The 18,312-nt window shown below is 40.3% G+C and overlaps 1 protein-coding gene across 3 annotated transcripts in view; it reads right to left on the bottom strand.

Annotated features, from left to right (window-relative positions):
• TTLL11 (tubulin tyrosine ligase like 11) overlaps positions 1-18,312 on the bottom strand; it is a 225,520-nt gene that overhangs the window by 154,231 nt on the left and 52,977 nt on the right. For 2 of the 3 annotated variants that reach the window (XM_032306850.1, XM_032306851.1), the window contains exon 3: positions 16,263-16,396. The exons of the other annotated variant lie outside the window; for it this stretch is intronic. In XM_032306850.1, the coding sequence (XP_032162741.1) occupies positions 16,263-16,396 (134 nt within the window). The remainder of the gene's footprint in view (positions 1-16,262; positions 16,397-18,312) is intronic. 3 annotated transcript variants of the gene reach the window in all.

The raw sequence follows: 18,312 nt of genomic DNA, 5'->3' as shown, positions 1-18,312 counted from the left end.
TCAGGATCCCATAGGCGCTTAAGAGACGGCGCCAGGATATGGCACCAAAAACACAAGCAACAAAAGCCAAAACCAACAGGTGGGGCTACACCAAAATAAAAAGCTTCTGCACAGGGAAAGAAGCAATCGACAAAATGAAAGAGGTAAACTATCAATTGGGAGAAAATATTTGCAAATCATAGAGCATAGAAGGGGTTAGTACCCAAATTATACGAGGAACTCATACAATTCAAAGAGAAAGAAATTCCAATTAAAAAAAGGGCAGAGGACCCAAATAGACATTTTTCTGAAGAAGACATATAAATGGCCAACAGGAACATGAAAGGATACTCAATGTCACTTATCATCAAGGAAATGCAAATCAAAACCACAATAACGGGGCGCCTGGGTGGCTCAGTCGTTAAGCCTCTGCCTTCAGCTCAGGTCATGATCCTAAGGTCCTGGGATTGAGTCCCACATCAGACTCTGTCCTCGATGGGAAGCCTGCTTTTCCCTCTCTCTCTGATTGTGTTTCCTCTCTTGCTGTGTCTCTGTCAAATAAATAAATAAAATCTTAAACACACACACACACACACACACACACACACACACAATGAGACATTACATCATACCTGCTGGTGATTATACAAAGTGGTGCAGTCACTAGGGAAGGTAGTATGGAAGTGCCACGAAAAATTAAAACTAGAACCACCAGGAATCCCGCTTTTAGGTATATAGCCAAAGGAAATGAAATCACTAGCTCTGAAAGATAGTTGCATCCCCACATTTATTACAGCATTATTCACAATAACTGACATGTGGAAACCAGGTTGGTGTCCATCAACAGACGAATGGATAAAGAAAATGTGGTGTATATATACAATGAAATGTTATTCAGTCATTAAAAAAAAAAAAAGGAAATACAGCCATTTACATGGAAGGAGCTTGAGGGCATTATGCTAAGTAAAATAAGTCAGAGAAAGACAAATACTGTATGATCTCATTTATATGTGGAATCGAAACACAGAGAAGCAGAGAGTGGAATGGCGGTTGCCAGGAGCTGGAAGGTGGGAGAAATGGATGATGGCCAAAGGGTACAAACTTCCAGCTACAGGACGTGTTAAGTTCTGGGGATCTGATGTACAGAAACGGGGAGGAGATATTGTGTACTTGAGAGCTGCTCAGAAAGTAGACCTGAAATGTTCCGCACCACATGCACAAAAATGTAATTATGTCAGGCAAGGAGGTAATTAACTAACCTCATACCTTATGTGGCAATCACATACAGATGTCAAATCATCACACTGTACACTTTAAACTTACATGTTACATGTCAGTTACATCTCAGTCGTGCTGAGTTTGGGGAAAACAAAAAGAGGTGGGGCCAGGACTTGAACCCAGTCCACCCAACTCCAGTCTAGACCTTCGTTTCACATTAAAGGACTGTCAAGGGCCAGGATATATGTAACTTGTTTGGTATCACTGGCACTCAGCAATTCGTAGGTCTTAGGAAATATTCAAGCTACCCCAAGCCAGAAATCTGCGTGCGCTGGCCATAGCAGAGTCACGTGGGACCATGAGCGAGCCTCTCAGATTCTGACCCTCCACGTCCTCATCGGCAAACCAGATAATGATGCCTCCCCAAACTGAGTGAGGATAGCAGAGGTTATGCATATAAAACGTACTGGGGAAGCTGCAAAGTTGTCAGTTGTCACCTGGGCTACTTAAAAGGACCTCCTAATGAATAGGACCTCAGTGTGCCTTCCCAGAGAGGGGCAGCCTCTTGGGTTTCAGATGCTATCATTTTTCCAGTAAACAAATCCCACTGTTAAGCAAGGGGCACAAGAGCAGCATGATATATCTAAGCAGGAGGTGAAGTTCTATTTTTGGCAACAAAGAAAACAAAACTGGAAGCAGATGGGGAGGTGAACCCATGCCTCCTACAGAGTCCCCACCAGCGGCCCTGAATCATCTGCCTTCTTCTGACAGCTGGGGTCTCCTAGCTTCTGTCCTCAGTCTTTGACTAATTCTGCACCAGAACCTTGAGCCACTGCGTCAGCCTCCGGGGGAGGCCACGCTGCATAAACAGAAGGTATTCCAAGCGGCTGCGGATGTGTAAGAGCTCCCTGCGTGGGTGGGGGTCAGGCATCACCAGGGAAAGGGCAGCAGACCAACCACCATCTCACCGATGGCATTTTGGGAAGCTCCTCATGGCCCAAGTCTGGCCCACACCCTCCTAAAATGCCAGGCTGGGTCATGCTGATCCCCGGGCCCTCAGAGGAGCTAACTTCTGGTGGCTAAACTCACAAGAGACAACAATTTTTGGAACCGAAGCATCTGTATATTAATATGCAAATACACCTGAGTTGCTACTATGTGCCAGGCACTGGGATGTGCTCTAGGGATGAGTAAGACCTGTCTGGTCACTTGATGCCCTTGGGGGACTTGGAGTAGGAAAGAAAGGTGATTATGGTGGATTGGCTCAAGTGGCAGGAAGAGAGAAAAACAAGGCACTGTGGAAGACTTGCCCCTGACTTGGGGAGCAGAGTAGGTTTGTAGAGAAAATTTTTAAAAAGGGGGTCTGCAGAATTAGCAAAATGGATCAGGCGAAAGAAAGCAGTCCTGCAGGTAGCAAAAGGGCACGGAGGATGAAGACGAGAGCTGGGGGCGAAAGGAAAGGCATGTATAAAATGCAGAGCTAAGAGAGACCGTGCTACCTAAAAGGTTGACTATGGAAGGATGTCCCGGAGGATGGGGTGGAAAATGGTGCCAGCTGAGGCTGCGGAGCGGGGCACGGCTCTACAAGGCAGGTGAAGGTAGAGACTTCATCCTCTGGGCCAACCATCCCGTGACCCGAACTCAGCCAGATCAGCATAGCATCTCAGCGCAGGAAAACCATGGGAGGAACCAAGTCTCCAGAAGGTTATGTGACAAGCATGGAATCAGGACAAGGAATATACGCTTCCCACTGCAGGTTTTCTTTCTGCCTCGACTCTGACCCACTTATAACTCCACATTTTCCTAGTTCCTAAACCCAGTGGAGAACATTGTTCTCTGGGGGGTTTGCAAATAATGCACTTCATTCAGCCTCGAGGAACTGAATCAATAAAAGCTAACTGAGGATGGTAACTGGAGAGGAAAATGGGAGAAGCAGCCCAGGCTTGCTGGTTCCCTCCAAGAAACCGCAAAAGATTATGGAACAGGTTTTTGGCTTTATTCACTGAAAAATTCTTCTGCTACGAAATACAAACTCCTTCACCATAATAAATACTGTTTTGATAACAAAACTGTACTTTTCTCAAATACCCAGATGGAAGACCATATGCAAAATAAACTCCAAGGAATTTTTTTATTGGCCATCTGCTAACAGGGGAAAGCAAGCCCGCATCCTCCCCTCTTCACAGAAATTTCCACTGAGAATCCTACTTGCTTCCTGCTAGCGCCACCTGCTGGTCAAATGTGGGTACCGGTTTTGCAGACAAGTATCAGGAGTGATGTGGATCTTCCCTGTCCTTTGATGAAATAAATATAATCTTAATTAACGTGACAAATAAAATACCCACAAAGTGTCAGGTTTTAGAATGTGTTACAGCTAATCACACGCCCCCCCCACTGTTGTCAGGAGTCACAAAGCAAAGACACCTCCTCCAACGCCTCTGAAAGCTCACTTCCAAGGCAATCACAAGACACTGTTTACCTCTCATAATTAAGTGCACCATTTCTAATAAAGCCTCATGTCTGGCTTCACCTGTCAAAATGTAAATGCACATATCTTTGAATACAGCAATTCCACTTGAAGATATCTGTCTGAAGCAATGCTGGCACGTGGGTATGAAGATAACTGCATAGGAGGGTATACCTGACAGAATTATTTGTTGAACCAAAGAAACAGGAGAACTACCTATAGGGTCATCAGTAGCAGAACGACTTTAAAAGTCGTGGTGCATCCATACGATAAAGTACTTTGCAGCAGTGACATGGAAAGATGTATAAAATGTAGTAGAGGAAATGGCAGGCTAAAGAAGAGAACGCGGAGCATCATCCCATTTCTTTAAAGAAAAAGAACTGTGTGTGTTACAGCGTATATTTGTTCACATGTAGGAAAAAGCTGGAAGGATACACACTAGTGTTCAAATAACCTAATGAGTAGGGATTTTTCTTTTTCACTCTTCACAAGTCCCTATATTCTTTGAATTCTTAATAGGAGCACATTGCTTTGCATTAAAACAAAGGATGTATTAAAAATAAGAATGCCACATTTGTTTAATCAGCTTCGCAGCTAATAAAGCATTTCATCATTATATACTCCCTGGATGTGTACAATCCCTCTGAGGTTCAGCTCACTTCCCCACTTAACAGATGGAGAATGGGGGCTGGAGGAAGGGGCTTATTGGTGGTCCCAGGAAAATAAGTGATGGGCCGGGCTTCCCAGCAAGTGACTACAGTAGGGTTTTCATGGTCTCATTCTGCATATGCCAAGCCCTGAGTCAGCAGATTCTAGATGAATATCATCTTAGAGACAAAGAAATCCTCTTTTGTACTAGGAAACTACCCAGTTTGAGGTACTTGTAGTATCAACCAAATGGGCTTTGACAGTTCAGGAATTCCAGTGCTCAAACCGGAAGAGTCCCTGTCAGTCATCGGATCTGGCTCCCGTTTTACTGATGATGGTCTCTCTGAGGAGCTACCATCAGAAAGCCAACACTTAGACAGCAAGCACTAGCGCCACTTTCCATCTTCTCCACCAAATCTGCTCCTCCTCCTCTCGCGCGCATCTTAGCAAACAGCACCCCTACCAGACTCCGCCTTCTTCCTCACCCGCCTCTCCGATCCGTCTCAGAGTTCTGTAGCTTCCCCCTTCTACATATGCCACACGCCTGGTCCTTCTCTGCATCACACTCCTGTCTTCGTGTCTCGGGACAAGCCTCAGCATCTCTGTCACCTGGCCAAGCCAAGCATGTCTCCACAGGTCTCACTCTGCCCTCCCCAATCCTGTCTATACTCCTCCACCAGGAGGTACCCACATTCCTTCCCCATCCTCTACCTAACCCTCTCAAGGCTTCTTCCTATTAATCTGGCATTCAAGGTTTCCCTGATCTGGCCTCTATCTCTCTAACTTTATCTACTGTCAAACCTTCTTCTTTTAAATTTCGGTAATACCAAACTCCTTAGCATTCCAATACATCACACTATTTCACATCTATGCATCTTTGCACAAGCTACTGCTTTTGGCTGGAATGCTCTTCTTTGGATAGTCTACAAGGCAAGCTCATTATTTCAAAATTGATCAGGTGTCACCTCTAGGCGGAAGTCTTCCCCCTCCCTCTAGGCCATCTGCCCTCTACCCTGACTAACCCTCTTATCGCCAGCAAAGTTTTACTCCTTTCTCTGGAGGAGTTCTGTACCTTATCCACACACATATTCAAATATCCGCCCACAGTATAGCACTGGAAGTTCAAGTATTGACTCTGGAGCTAGTCTTCCAAGCTGTGTTACCTTGACAAAATCACCTAACCTCTCTGTGCCTTACTTTCCTCTCCTGTGAATAAGAGAAGAACCCTATTTGGATAGCTGAAGAATTTTAAATTAGGCAATCCAGGTAAAAAATACTCAGTAAGTGTTACTATTCATTCAGAGGAGTTCCACTTCCAGCCAAGACGTACTGTCAGAAACTAGATTTACCTTCCCATCTGAAGCAACCATAAAATAAGACAGAATATATTAAGAATGGTTTTGGAGGCACTGGACATCAGGCAGCAAAGGACTATGATTCCTGATGATTGAGAATCAAATGATGTGGGCCCTGTGACTGCTCCAGTTTACTGCCCGGAGAAAGATTCTAGGCCAATAGAACCTTGGAGCTGAGGAAATGAAATTGTGAGTCAGGGTGACTAAGCTAGCTAGTGTTCTCAGGATGGACTACTGGAAAGGAGATTTCTTCACAAAGAGAGGACTCTGGAGATCCGCAGAGGGTCTCCCATTAGTATTTAGCTGAGACAAATCAGTGAGTGATTCTGAGGAAATTACCTGAGGCCAAAGAAAGAACCACTCAAAAAGGCTAGAGGTAGCAATGCCTGGTGCCCACACACAGCCTGGAATAGCGTCCGCTCTCACCAGCCAGACTAGAAAACACCATGGTCCACGGAGCATCAGGTGAAGTACACAAAAGATTCTTGCCTCAGCAGTAAGGAATTATTTGGTTAGTCTGAACACTGCTCCAGTTCTGCCTGACAAAACTTAAAAACAAGACCCAAATCTATTTCTGCGTGACTTAATTAGATCCCATAACAAAGTTCAAGAATCTTTGAAGGATGCAAAAATGGACAAATTCATTGAAGGACAAACTACCAAGGCTCATTCAAGAAGAAAGAGAAAACATAAATAGCCAATGTCTGTTAAAGAAATTAAAATTTTAGTTAAAAACCCTCCCATTGGGGAGCCTGGGTGGCTCAGTGGGTTGAGCCTCTGCCTTCAGCTCAGGTCATGATCCCAGGGTCCTGGGATAGAGCCCCGCATCGGGCTCTCTGCTCAGCGGGGAGCCTGCTTCCCCCTCTCTCTCGGCCTGCCTCTTTGCCTACCTGCGATCTCTGACTGTCAAATAGATAAAATTAAAAACAAAAAAAAAAAACAAAACAAAAAAAACCCAAAACCCTCCCATAAAGAACCATCAGGTCCACATGACTTCACTGGTGAGTTTTACCAAGTATTTAAGAAAGAAATAATGCCAATTCTACACACCCTTTCAGAAAATTTAAGAGTAGAGAATACTTGCAATTCATTCTATGTGACTAGAATTACCTTGAGAGCAAAACCAGGCAAAGATATTGTAAAATTAAAAAAAAAAAAAAGAAAAAGAAGAAGAAGGAAAGAAAGAAAGAAAACTACCAAACAATATCCCTCATGAACATAGATACAAACATTCTTTAAAAATTTTTAGAAGGTCAACTCCAACAATATATAAAGAGGATACTATATCATGACAAGTGGGATTTATCTAAGGAATGCAATGCAAGGTTTATTTGATATTCAAAAATCAATCAATATTATTTATATTGATAAACTAAAAAAGAAAATCCATATGATCATCTCAATAGAATCAAGAAAAGTATGTAACAAAATCCAACACCCACTTCTAATTAAAAGCAAAACAAAATCATGGAAACAAGGAACAAAAGGAATTTCATCAATCTAGTAAAGAGCATCTACAAGAAATCTACAAGTAACCCATACTTAATGATGCAAAACTAAAGGCTTATCCCCAAGGATCAAGAACAAGGCTAGGATGTCTTCCCTCATCACTTCTATTCAACATTAGATGGAGGTTCTAGCCAATGCAATACGGTAAGAAAAATAAATAAAGGGCTGATTGGAAAGTAAAAAATTATGAGGACATGATAGTCTATACAGAAAATTCAGTGGAATCTACAAAATAAGCTGCTGAAACTACTGAGTTTAACAAGGTTTCAGGATACAAGATCAATACATAAAAGTCAATTCTATTTCTATAAACTCAAAATAAACAACTAGATCTTGAAGTTTAAAATACAACATTGCGGGGCGCCTGGGTGGCTCAGTGGGTTAAAGCCTCTGCCTTCGGCTCAGGTCATGATAGAGCCCACATAGGGCTCTCTGCTCAGCGGGGAGCTTGCTTCCTCCTCTCTCTCTGCCTGCCTCTCTTCCTACTTGTGATCTCTATCAAATAAATAAATCTAAAATAAATAAATAAAATAAAATACAACATTGCCGGGGCACCTGGGTGGCTCAGTGGGTTAAGCCTCTGCCTTCAGCTTAGGTCATGATCTCAAGATCCTGGAATCGAGTCCCACATCGGGATCTCTGCTCGGCGGGGAGCCTGCTTCCCCCTCTCTCTGCCTGCCTCTCTGCCTGCTTGTGATCGCTGTCTGTCAAATAAATAAATAAAATCTTTAAAAATAAATAAATAGATAGATAGATAAAATACAACTTGCCAATTTACCAAAAATTTGAAATACTTAGGAATAAACTTGACAAAAGATGGGAAAAACTTATGCACTAAAAAATAAAAGAGATTGCCCAATGAGATTAAAGAAGACCTAAATTAAAAAAAATATATATATATATATATATAACATTACATATAAAATAAAAGGAGATATATATATATTATGTATCAGAAACTCAATGCTATTAAGATGTTGATTCTACCTAAAGTGAAAAGTAGATTCAATGCAATCCTAATCAAAATCCCAGCAGGCTTTTTTATAGACTGACAAGCTGATTCTAAAATTCATATTGCAGATCAAAAGACTATAATAGCCTAGACAACTTTGAAAAAAATGACAAAGTTGGAGGACTTATATGACCTGATTGCAAGACTTATTGCAAAGCTACAGTAACTAAGACAGTGAGGTATTAGCATAAAAATAAATAAATCAATGGAATGGAGTAGAGAATTCAGGAACACCCGCACAAACTTGAGCAACTATTTTCAACATAAATGCAAAGGCAGTTGGGCAGAGAAAGGTTAGTATGTTCATCAGATGTTTCTGAAACAAGTGGATATCTACTTCCAAAAAAGTTAACTTCAATCCATACCTCACATCACATTCAAAAATTAACTCAAGTGAATCATAGATCTAAACTTAAAACTATAAAATTTCTAGACAAAAACATAAAATATATTTGTGAGTTTGGGCTCAGTAAAGGTTCTTATGTATAACAGCAAAAGCAGGATTCATAAAAGAACAAACTGATAAACTGGACTTCAACAGAATGAAAAATTCGATCTTCAAAAGATACTGTTAAGACAATGAAAAGATGAAGCACAGATTGGGAGAAAATATTTGTAATCGATACATCTGATAATTACCTATATTCAAAATACATAACTCTTGGGGTGCTTGGGTGACTCAGTGTATTGAGCCTCTGCCTTCGGCTCGGGTCGTGATCTCAGAGTCGTAGGATCAAGCCCCACGTTGGGCTCTCTGCTCTGCAGGGACCTGCTTCCCCCTCTCTCTCTCTGCCTGCCTCTCTGCCTACTTGTGATCTCTCTCTATCAAATAAATAAATAAGATCTTAAAAAAAAATACATAGCTCTCAAAACTCAGCAATACAAATACTCAATTTTTAAAAAATGGACACAGATATAAATAAATTTATTTCATTAAAGAATCCATTTTAAAAATTTTTAAATAAAAAAATTTTTTAAAAGAATGCATTTGGATGGCAAAGCACATGAAAAGATGTTCAATATCATTAATAACTAGGGAAACACAACCTAAATAATAAGAAAAGGCTACACACCTATTAGAATAGCTAACATTGAAAAAACTGACTAACACCAAGTGTTGACAAGGATGTGGAAGAACTAAAATCCTTATTCATGGCTGAGGGAATATAAAATGACACAACCACTTTGGAAAACAATTGGTACTTTCTTTAATATCAAATACGCACCTACTATATGATCTAGACACTCCATTCTTTAGCATTTACTCAAGCGAAATGAAATCGTATGTCCACCCAAAGACTCAGACATGGATAGTCATAGTATCTTTATTTGTATTAGTACAAAACTGGAATCAATCTAAATATCCAGCAGCAGCTGAGGGTATAAGCAAACGATGGTGATGAAGTAACAGAAGGCTGGCTGAGGACAAAGCAAAAGGCTGACACTTTGCAACCTCCCCCCATCCCCACTCTTGGGTGGGACATATGAGACATTCTTTAGGCATCTCCCACCCATCTTAATGTTAATACCTTTCTAGAGGGCAAAATGACTTGGCAATGGCAAGGCCTCTGGTATGCGGTATCTTAGTAAGTCCTCTTTAGCATATGAAAATTCTATTGAAACCTCCCTTTTGGGGCACCTGGATGGCTCAGTGGGTTAAGCCTCTGCCTTTGGCTCAGGTCATAATCCCAGGGTCCTGAGATAGAGCTCCGCATGGGGCTCTCTGCTCGGCGGGGAGCCTGCCTTCCCCTCTCTGTCTGCCTCTCTGCCTACTTGTGATCTCTGCCTGTCAAATAAATAAATAAAATCTTAAAAAAAAAAAAAAAAGAAAGAAAGAAAAGAAAAGAAGCCTCCCCATTTTCCTCACTTCCCCCAACCCCCTGGTACATAACCTGTCATCCCTCACAACTCTGGGGCAGCAGCTCTTCCTGCCCACAGGTCCTGTCCCTGTGCTTTTAATAAACCACCATTTTGCACCAAGGATGTCTCAAGAATTCTTTCTTGGTCATCGGCCCCGGACCTCACCCCACCGAACCTCACGTATATTTTAGAACTTCATCAATGGTGTACACATTCAATGGAATACTCCTCAATAATAAAAATACATGAATTACTGATGAATACTACAACCTAGAAGAATCCCAAAATAATTACATTGAGTGAAAGAAGCCAGAACAGCAAAAAATTTTAAGGAAAAAATAAAAGCACCTGCTATTTTATTTTATTTATACAAATTTTAGAAAGTGCAAACTAGTCTTGATAAAAAGCAGATCCATAGTTGCCTGGTGATAGGAGGTAGAGGGCAGGGAGAGGAAGAAAGGAAGGATTACAAAGGGACATAAGAAAACACTTTGGGGTCATGGATATGTTCATTATCTTGATTGTGTTAAGTTTCACGGGTTTTTACATATATCAAAACATATCAAAGTGCACACTTGAAATATTTGCAGTTTATTCTACTTCAATTATATCTTAATTAAAGCTTTTTAAAATGTATGAGACAAATAGGCTATCTACATACTCTCAAAATATGTCCCCACAAAATACTTACAAAGGAGAAATGGTAACTTTTTATGGAGAAACCTAACAGAAACTACCTTAACTAAGTGATCAAAGTTAACGTCCCCAGAAATAAGACGTCTTGACATCTTGTACCTCCTGATACGCTGCACTGAGAAGGTCACAACATCACTTTGTAGTATTCTTATGAAAAATGTGTAATCTGAATCTAATCATGAAAAAATATCAGACAAAACCAAACTGAGGGAGTTCTAAAAAAAAAAAGGACCAGTACTCTTAAAAAGAGTCAAGGTCATGAAAGACAAAGATAGATAAAGAACTGTTACAACTCAGAGGACAGCAAGGAGAAATGACAACTAAATGCAATGAGTAAACACCGAGTGGATCCTGAACCAGGAAAAAGAGACATTAGCAGGACAATATAAAAATGCAAATAAGGTGCACAGATTATTAAGTAATATTATATCAATGTTAATTTCCCAGCATCGGTATTTGTAAAAGATGTTAACGTTAGGGGAAGCTAAATGAAGGTAACATGGGGCCCCTTCTATATACTATCTTTGCAATTATTTTTTAAGTAATTATCTCAAAAGGGCTTCAAAACTGAAGGTAAAATAAAGACATTTTTAAATAAAAGCTGGGAGAACAGCATATCTGTACTACAAAAAGTATGTTTAAAAAAATTCTTCAAGTTGAAGGAAAATAATTCCCAGATGGAATCCAAGAACTACTTAAAGGAAGGGAGAGTACTGGAAATGCAAATATATAGGTAAGTATGCAAGACAAATATACTCATTTTTCAGTTTCTTTATAAGATAGTTGACTTTTCAATGCAAAAATAAAAACACTATATTGTGGGGTTTATAACTATATGATAATACCAGAAAGGATGAAGAGGGGAATAGAGGTATATTGTTGTGAAGCACATATACTTTACTTGAAGTGTGTAATACTTAAAGGTAAATGTGACAAGTTAAAGATGGACTGTAAACCCTAGATTCTAGGGCTAAGACAAAAACTAAAAATATTTTTTAAAAGAGGCATAGCTGGTAAGCCTAAAGAGGAGATAAAACAAAACACCAAAAACTCAATTAATCCAAACATATAGAATAAATAGTAAAGACATAGGAAGATGGCGTACTCGAAACCAACAGTATTGATGATTGTGCTAAATTTTAGTGGGCAAGCATACAAATTAAAAGGCAGGGATTGTCAAACTGGATAAAAGACCATAACCCCATTACAAGATGTCAGCAAGAAGCAATCTTTAAAAATGCAAATAGGTTCAAAGTAATAGAAAGGTAAAAAGATATACCATGCAAATACTAAGCCAAAAGAAGCTGGAGGTACTGTATTAATATCAAAAAGAGTAAATTTCAGGACAAGGAAATTTACCTTCTAATAGAGTCAAATCATCAAGCTAACAACAACTTCAAAAATACATGAAGCAAAAACAGATATAACTAAAAGGAGAAATAGACAATGCACATAGAGATCTGGAAATTTCAACATTCCTTCTCAGTGACTGAGTGGACAAGTAGGCAGTAAATTAGTAAGGGATATGTGAACAGTACCAAGTACCAACTTGACCTAATTGACATTTACCAGATGCCACACCAACAACTCTAGAAGGAAGGAAAAGAAAGAAAAACGGGGAAAGAAAAAGAAAACGTAGGGGGCACCAGGGTGACTCAGTTGTTAAGCGTCTGCCTTCGGCTCAGAAAAAGAAAAGCAAATTACCAATATCAGCAATGAAGTGGGGAGATCACTACATATCTCATAGACATTAAAAAGTAAGGAAATACTGTTTTTCAAAACTCCCATCAGTAAATTGGACAACTCAGATAAATGAATTAATTCCTTGAAAGAAACAAATTACCTAGCGAATCTACAAAAAAAGAACTTGTAGAACTAATAAGGGACTTGAGCAAGGTCATACACTACAAGTTCAAAAGTAAAAAGTCAACTGGATGTCTACATACTAGCAATGAACAATAGGAAACTGGAATTCAAAAAATACTATTTATCATAGCATAAAAAAACCAAAACTTCTTAGGGAAGTCTTGTACTCTGAAAGTTATAAAACACTGTTGAAGTCAACTGAGGAAAATCTAAATAAATGGAGAAAAAAGTTATGGATTAGATGAGTCGACACTGTTAAGATGTCCACTGTCTCCACACTGATCTGTAGATTCAAAGCAATCCCAACCCAAGCCTCAGTGGGCTGCTTTGTAGAAATGGGCAAATTGGTTATAAAACTGATAGGGAAATGCAAAAGCACTGGAATAACCACAACAATTATGATGATAAACAAGTGGGAAGACTTGCACTACCTGATTTCCAGACTGACTCCGACTTGGAGTAATCAAGATAAAATGCAATATCAGCATGAGTACATGCGCAATGAATGGAAGAAAACAGACCAAACACATACAGTCATCTGGTTTTCAACAAGATTGATAAGGTAATTAATTCAATGAGGGAGACCATCGTCTTTACAAAACACGGCACTGAACAACTGAATATCCCTATGGAACAAAGTAAACTTCAACACTGATAAATTCCAGACACGGAAACTAAGTTGAAATGAATCATAAAGGGGCACCTGGGTGGCTCAGTGGGTTAAGCCTCTGCCTTTAGCTCAGGTCTGGGATTGAGCCCCGCATTAGACTCTCTGCTCTGCAGGGAGCCTGCTTCCCTCTCTCTCTGCCTGCCTCTCTCCCTACTTGTGATCTCTGTCAAATAAATAAATAAAATCTCTAAAAATAAAAAAAATAAAGAAATGAATCATAAACCTAAATGCAAACATTAGAACTAACAAACCTCTAGAAAGAAAAAACAGTATAAAACCTTCACTTTAATTGGTCAAAGATGCCTTAGATATCACACAAAAGCACAAACTATAAAAGAAAAAAAATGGTAAGTTCAACTTCACCAAAATTAAAAACATTTATTCCTCAAAAGGCAGAGTTAAAACATGAAAAGAGGGAGAAAATATTCATAATACACAAATAAAAGACTTGTACCTAGAATATATAAGGAACCTACAACTTAAAAAATAAAATGCCCAGAGAAATGAGCAAAAGTTTGACTATACACTCAACAGAAGAAGACATTCGAATGGCCAAAAGGTATATGAAAAGATGCTCAACATCTGGTCATAGGGGAGGTATAAATTAAATCCACAGGGAGACACAACTACCCATCTCCCAGAATGTCTAAAATTCAAAAAACTAACAATACTAAGGCTTGGCGATGATGTGGAACAAACAGAACTCTCACACACTGTTGGTGACGGTGTATAACCACTTTGGAAAAAAAGTTCGGCAAGTTCTTATAGGTTAAACATACATATACCATATGATCCAAAAATTCTACTCGTAGGTTTTACCCAAGAGAAATGAAAACATTTGATCACATGCAATGTGATCAATGGTTTTCAATCAATGACTTGCATGTGATCAGTCATGGCCATTTTATTTATAAAACCCCCAAACTGGGGATGACTCAAATGCCCATCAAGTGGGAAATGGAAAAGCAAATTCATACGATGGCATATTACTCACCAATACAAAGGGCTAAACTATACAACAAAGATGAATCTCAAAAATGTAATTCAGAAAGAGAAACAAAGACTCAAGTGTGTGATGTGAGATATATATATGAATGATTCCTTTACAGGCAAAACAAATCTCGAATGAGAATACAGACCGACCAGTGGTTGCCTGGGCTGGGGGAGTTGAGGAACGGACTGCAAGGAGGCACAAGAGGAACTTAGGGGTTGATGGAAAAGTTCTCACGTATCTGATTTTGAAGGCACAGTTGACCGGTATCTCATTTAAATTCACGGGATAGTTAGACATAGAGTTGTGGAAATGGGACAGCAAGATATTCCACACAGGGACAAGGATATGAGCAGAGTCACAGACGTGGGAAATTGAGGGATGAGTATGAGAAGCCACCGAGAGTTTGTGTTTTTTTTTAATTTACTGAAGCATAATTTGCATGCAATACAATGCATTTTAGGTTAATAATCAGATGAATTTTAAGAAATGTATAAACCCATATGACCACCACTCCACAGAGAGCTTCATTTTTAAAAATTACCACTTCAAGTTTTTTTGTGTGTACTTAATAAATCATCATTTTATTACAAGTTTTATCATTTAATATTAAAACCAAAGCAACACACAGGCAATAAGACAGCTGATAAAAAGCACAGGACGTGGGATGCCTGGGTGGCTCAGTCTGTTGAGCGTCAGCCTTCAGCTCAGGTCATGATCCCAGGGACCTGGGATCAAGTCCCGTATCAGGCTCCTAGCTCAGCGGAGAGCCCGCTTCTCCCTCTGCCTGCTGCTTCCCCTGTTTGTACTCCCTCTCTCTATGACAAATATATATATAATCTTTAAAAAAAAAAAAAAAAAAGCAAAGGACTTGAGGTGCCTCGGTGGCTCAATGGGTTAAGCATCTGCCTTGAGCTCAGGTTATGGTGCCAAGGTCAAGCTCCGGATCAGGCTCCCTGCTCAACGGGGAGTTTCCTTCTTCCTCTACCACTCCCACCTGCTCATACTCTCACTCTCTCTTTCCCTCTCAAATAAATAAGTAAAATCTTAAAAAAAAAAAATCCATAGGTCTTGAAATCAGCTCTAGGTTAAATTTCACTTCTCCAGCAAGTCACCCTTGCTTATCAAAGTCTGTTTCCTCATCCACAAAATGGGATTATAATACAACTGACTTGACAAGATTGCTGTAAGGATTGAAAGAAATAACATTAAGCTTCTGGCACAACGCCCAGAACACAGTAGGGCCAGTAAATGGTATGAACCCTATCGCATCACAATAAGATCGGCATGTGTTGTACAGTTACCCTCAGAGGTGTGGTATGGACTGTGGAACCCACAGGCAAAGGCTTTGAAAAGAGTCCTAAATGAAAAATGGCAATCCTCAATTCAGTTTCCCTACTGGTACTGTCTCAAACAGTGGTGAAGGCCCCAAAGTATTTCATGCTCAAACATTTTGCTTTGATATGGAATGGGCGATTAGAAAATGGAGTCCGGAACAGATTTAAAGCAGGACACTTAAACGGTTCCCCCAGGCCACCTCCACAGTGTATCAGACTCCTCCAGAGCCTTGAAACAGAGCCCGACTCCCACATTTCACACCACAGGAAGCCGGGGAGACCACCCTGGATTCGCCTGAACGGTCCCAGTCTGCTGATGGGCTCGGCCACCTGCTCCAGCCCTGTCTCCCTCACTTTCCGAACACCGGCTCCATGACCCCGCTCCCAATCTCAGCCCCAGGCCAGTCTCTTCGTGTCAAGATGCACTTCTTCCGCTTGCCTACCTGTCACCCCGCCTATTCACAGCAAGTGTACTGTTGGGACACACCGTGTACTGTTGGGACACTCCCTTGGCTAGCCGCAGCTTCCCAAGGACACCCCCTGCCCCCCGCTACCCACCCTAGCTCCCAGCACACAGGACTCAGGACCCAGCTTCCAGGACACAGTTGCAACCATGACATAATTCAAGGGTTCCGGGGACAGAGTGTCGTCTACCTGAGCAACAAAGAGCTGGAACTCGTCAGGCAGAATCCAAGAGCGAGGATAGAAGTTGTACTCCTCAGGAAAGAGATTCTGCATGATTCTCACGGCTCTGCTCAGAGTAATTTTACGCACCATCTCCGTCATGCCTAGGGAGAAGAGAAGCTGTGAGGTTTGAACAGCAGAGAGCCGCTAACTGTAAGACAGCCATGATCAGGGACTTTGAAATCCGCCCACCCGACATATTTGCTTTTGCAGACAGATAGGAGCTGTTTCCCACAGAGGGGAATCATGGTTTGGAAAGACCTACCAGATTAATGAAAAACTGGAGGTAATAGAGAGTTTTTCCTCCTTATCAAATGCCTGGGTTTTTTTTCCTCCTTATAAAAATGAAGCATCAGGGGCGCCTGGGTGGGTGGCTCAGTGGGTTAAAGCCTCTGCCTTCGGCTCAGGTTATGATCCCCGGGTCCTGGGATCGAGCCTCGAATCCGGCTCTCTGCTCGGTGGGGAGCCTGCTTCCCTTCCTCTCTCTCTGCCTATCTCTCTGCCTACTTGTGGTCTCTGTCTGTCAAATAAATAAATAAAATCTTTAAAAAAAAAAATGAAGCATCAGTTGGAAGAAATGGGTTTTCAGCTAGTTTATTATTCCATTCTTGGTTAGTCCCCTTGATAATAGATAAAGACAGGCATTTACATCTTGCACTTAAAATTTAATGTCCTCTTTAATTTGGGGCCACCATCCATACTTCGAGGACTGCTTCCATTTTATACCCTCAAGAATATCATCTAGTGGACTCTGCTTACATTATGAGAAACTTAATTAAGTTGCTTTATTTTAATCTTTCATGAGTATTCAAGGTATAAAATAGAAAAATACACAGCTTTCAGCATAAAATCTGTCTCCTTGAAATAAGGACAGAAAGCAGAAAGGATATCACAGCATAATTTATAGTTTCAGGGGAGAAAATGGAATCTGTAGGAGTTCTTCAGTTGTAAGTACTGACAATAACATTGATAAGGCCCCATTAATTTGCCCAGAGGGGATTAAAATGACTCACTTATAAAACATTTTTAAAACACGGTGGATTTTTTTTTTCTTAGAACATCTTTAAGAACTCAGACAAGAGAAGAAACTGTATAACCTTAGCAAATTTTAAGCAAATAGGTAAAAATTCTTTTAAGTTTTAGGATACTTATCTCTTAGGTAAATATCACCACTGAAAATGGAGACGAGAACTGGCCTTCACCTTGAGAAAGGCAACATAGTGCCATCACTGACACAAGGAACTGGCTTAGCCAAGTTATTTTTAACAGAAAGCAGAAAGTTTCGTGTCAGCCTGGCATGTCCGAATTATCACACATTCCAAATGGGCACAATCAGAACAAATGAGATTTCTTGAAATTCCCATGTTCAGGAAGTGAAGGGTGAACACTTGAGAATGAAGGTTTTAATAACCTATTTCTTGCTTCCCTCAGCATATTAAAAAAAGCAATAAATCTGAAGATCACAGATTTAAGATGTCAGTGCCCAGCTTCTTGGTTCTTGTTTAGAAGGATAGAGAGAAGAATTAAATAAGAAATAAAGGAGCTTGAAAAGCACTAATAAACTCTGCTCTGATGTGAACTCTTCAATATTAAAGAAAACTCACTGAGGACACTCTTATGAGCTTCCTAAGAAATAAGTACGAACCCAGAAAATTCTAGAAGTTTCCTTTTGGTCCCCTCCAAATTAGAATTTTTGAGTTATAAACACTGGAGCTAAACACCAAATACACAAAACAAAAACTTCAACTGTTTTTGAAGCTTTTTCCTTTTCATTGACAACAGTTTATTATCATACTAGACTGAAATCCTTCATAACCAACTATAATACAGCACCTTACACCAAGTAGATGAAGCCTCCTGACCGTTGTGCTACTTTCTACACTTCAAGGACCTTGTGACAGGGGAAGAAACCCCTGTTTCTTAGAAACCCCTCAGCAGGTTAGACAGACTCACACAACATGGACAGGAGGGGTATGAGTATAAGTGTGGCTTGAATGCTCCAGAAAAGTTTTGTGAAAAT

This window comes from Mustela erminea, chromosome 12, assembly GCF_009829155.1.
Source record: "Mustela erminea isolate mMusErm1 chromosome 12, mMusErm1.Pri, whole genome shotgun sequence".
Taxonomy (NCBI): domain Eukaryota; kingdom Metazoa; phylum Chordata; class Mammalia; order Carnivora; family Mustelidae; genus Mustela; species Mustela erminea.
This window is presented reverse-complemented; position numbering and strand designations above follow the sequence as displayed.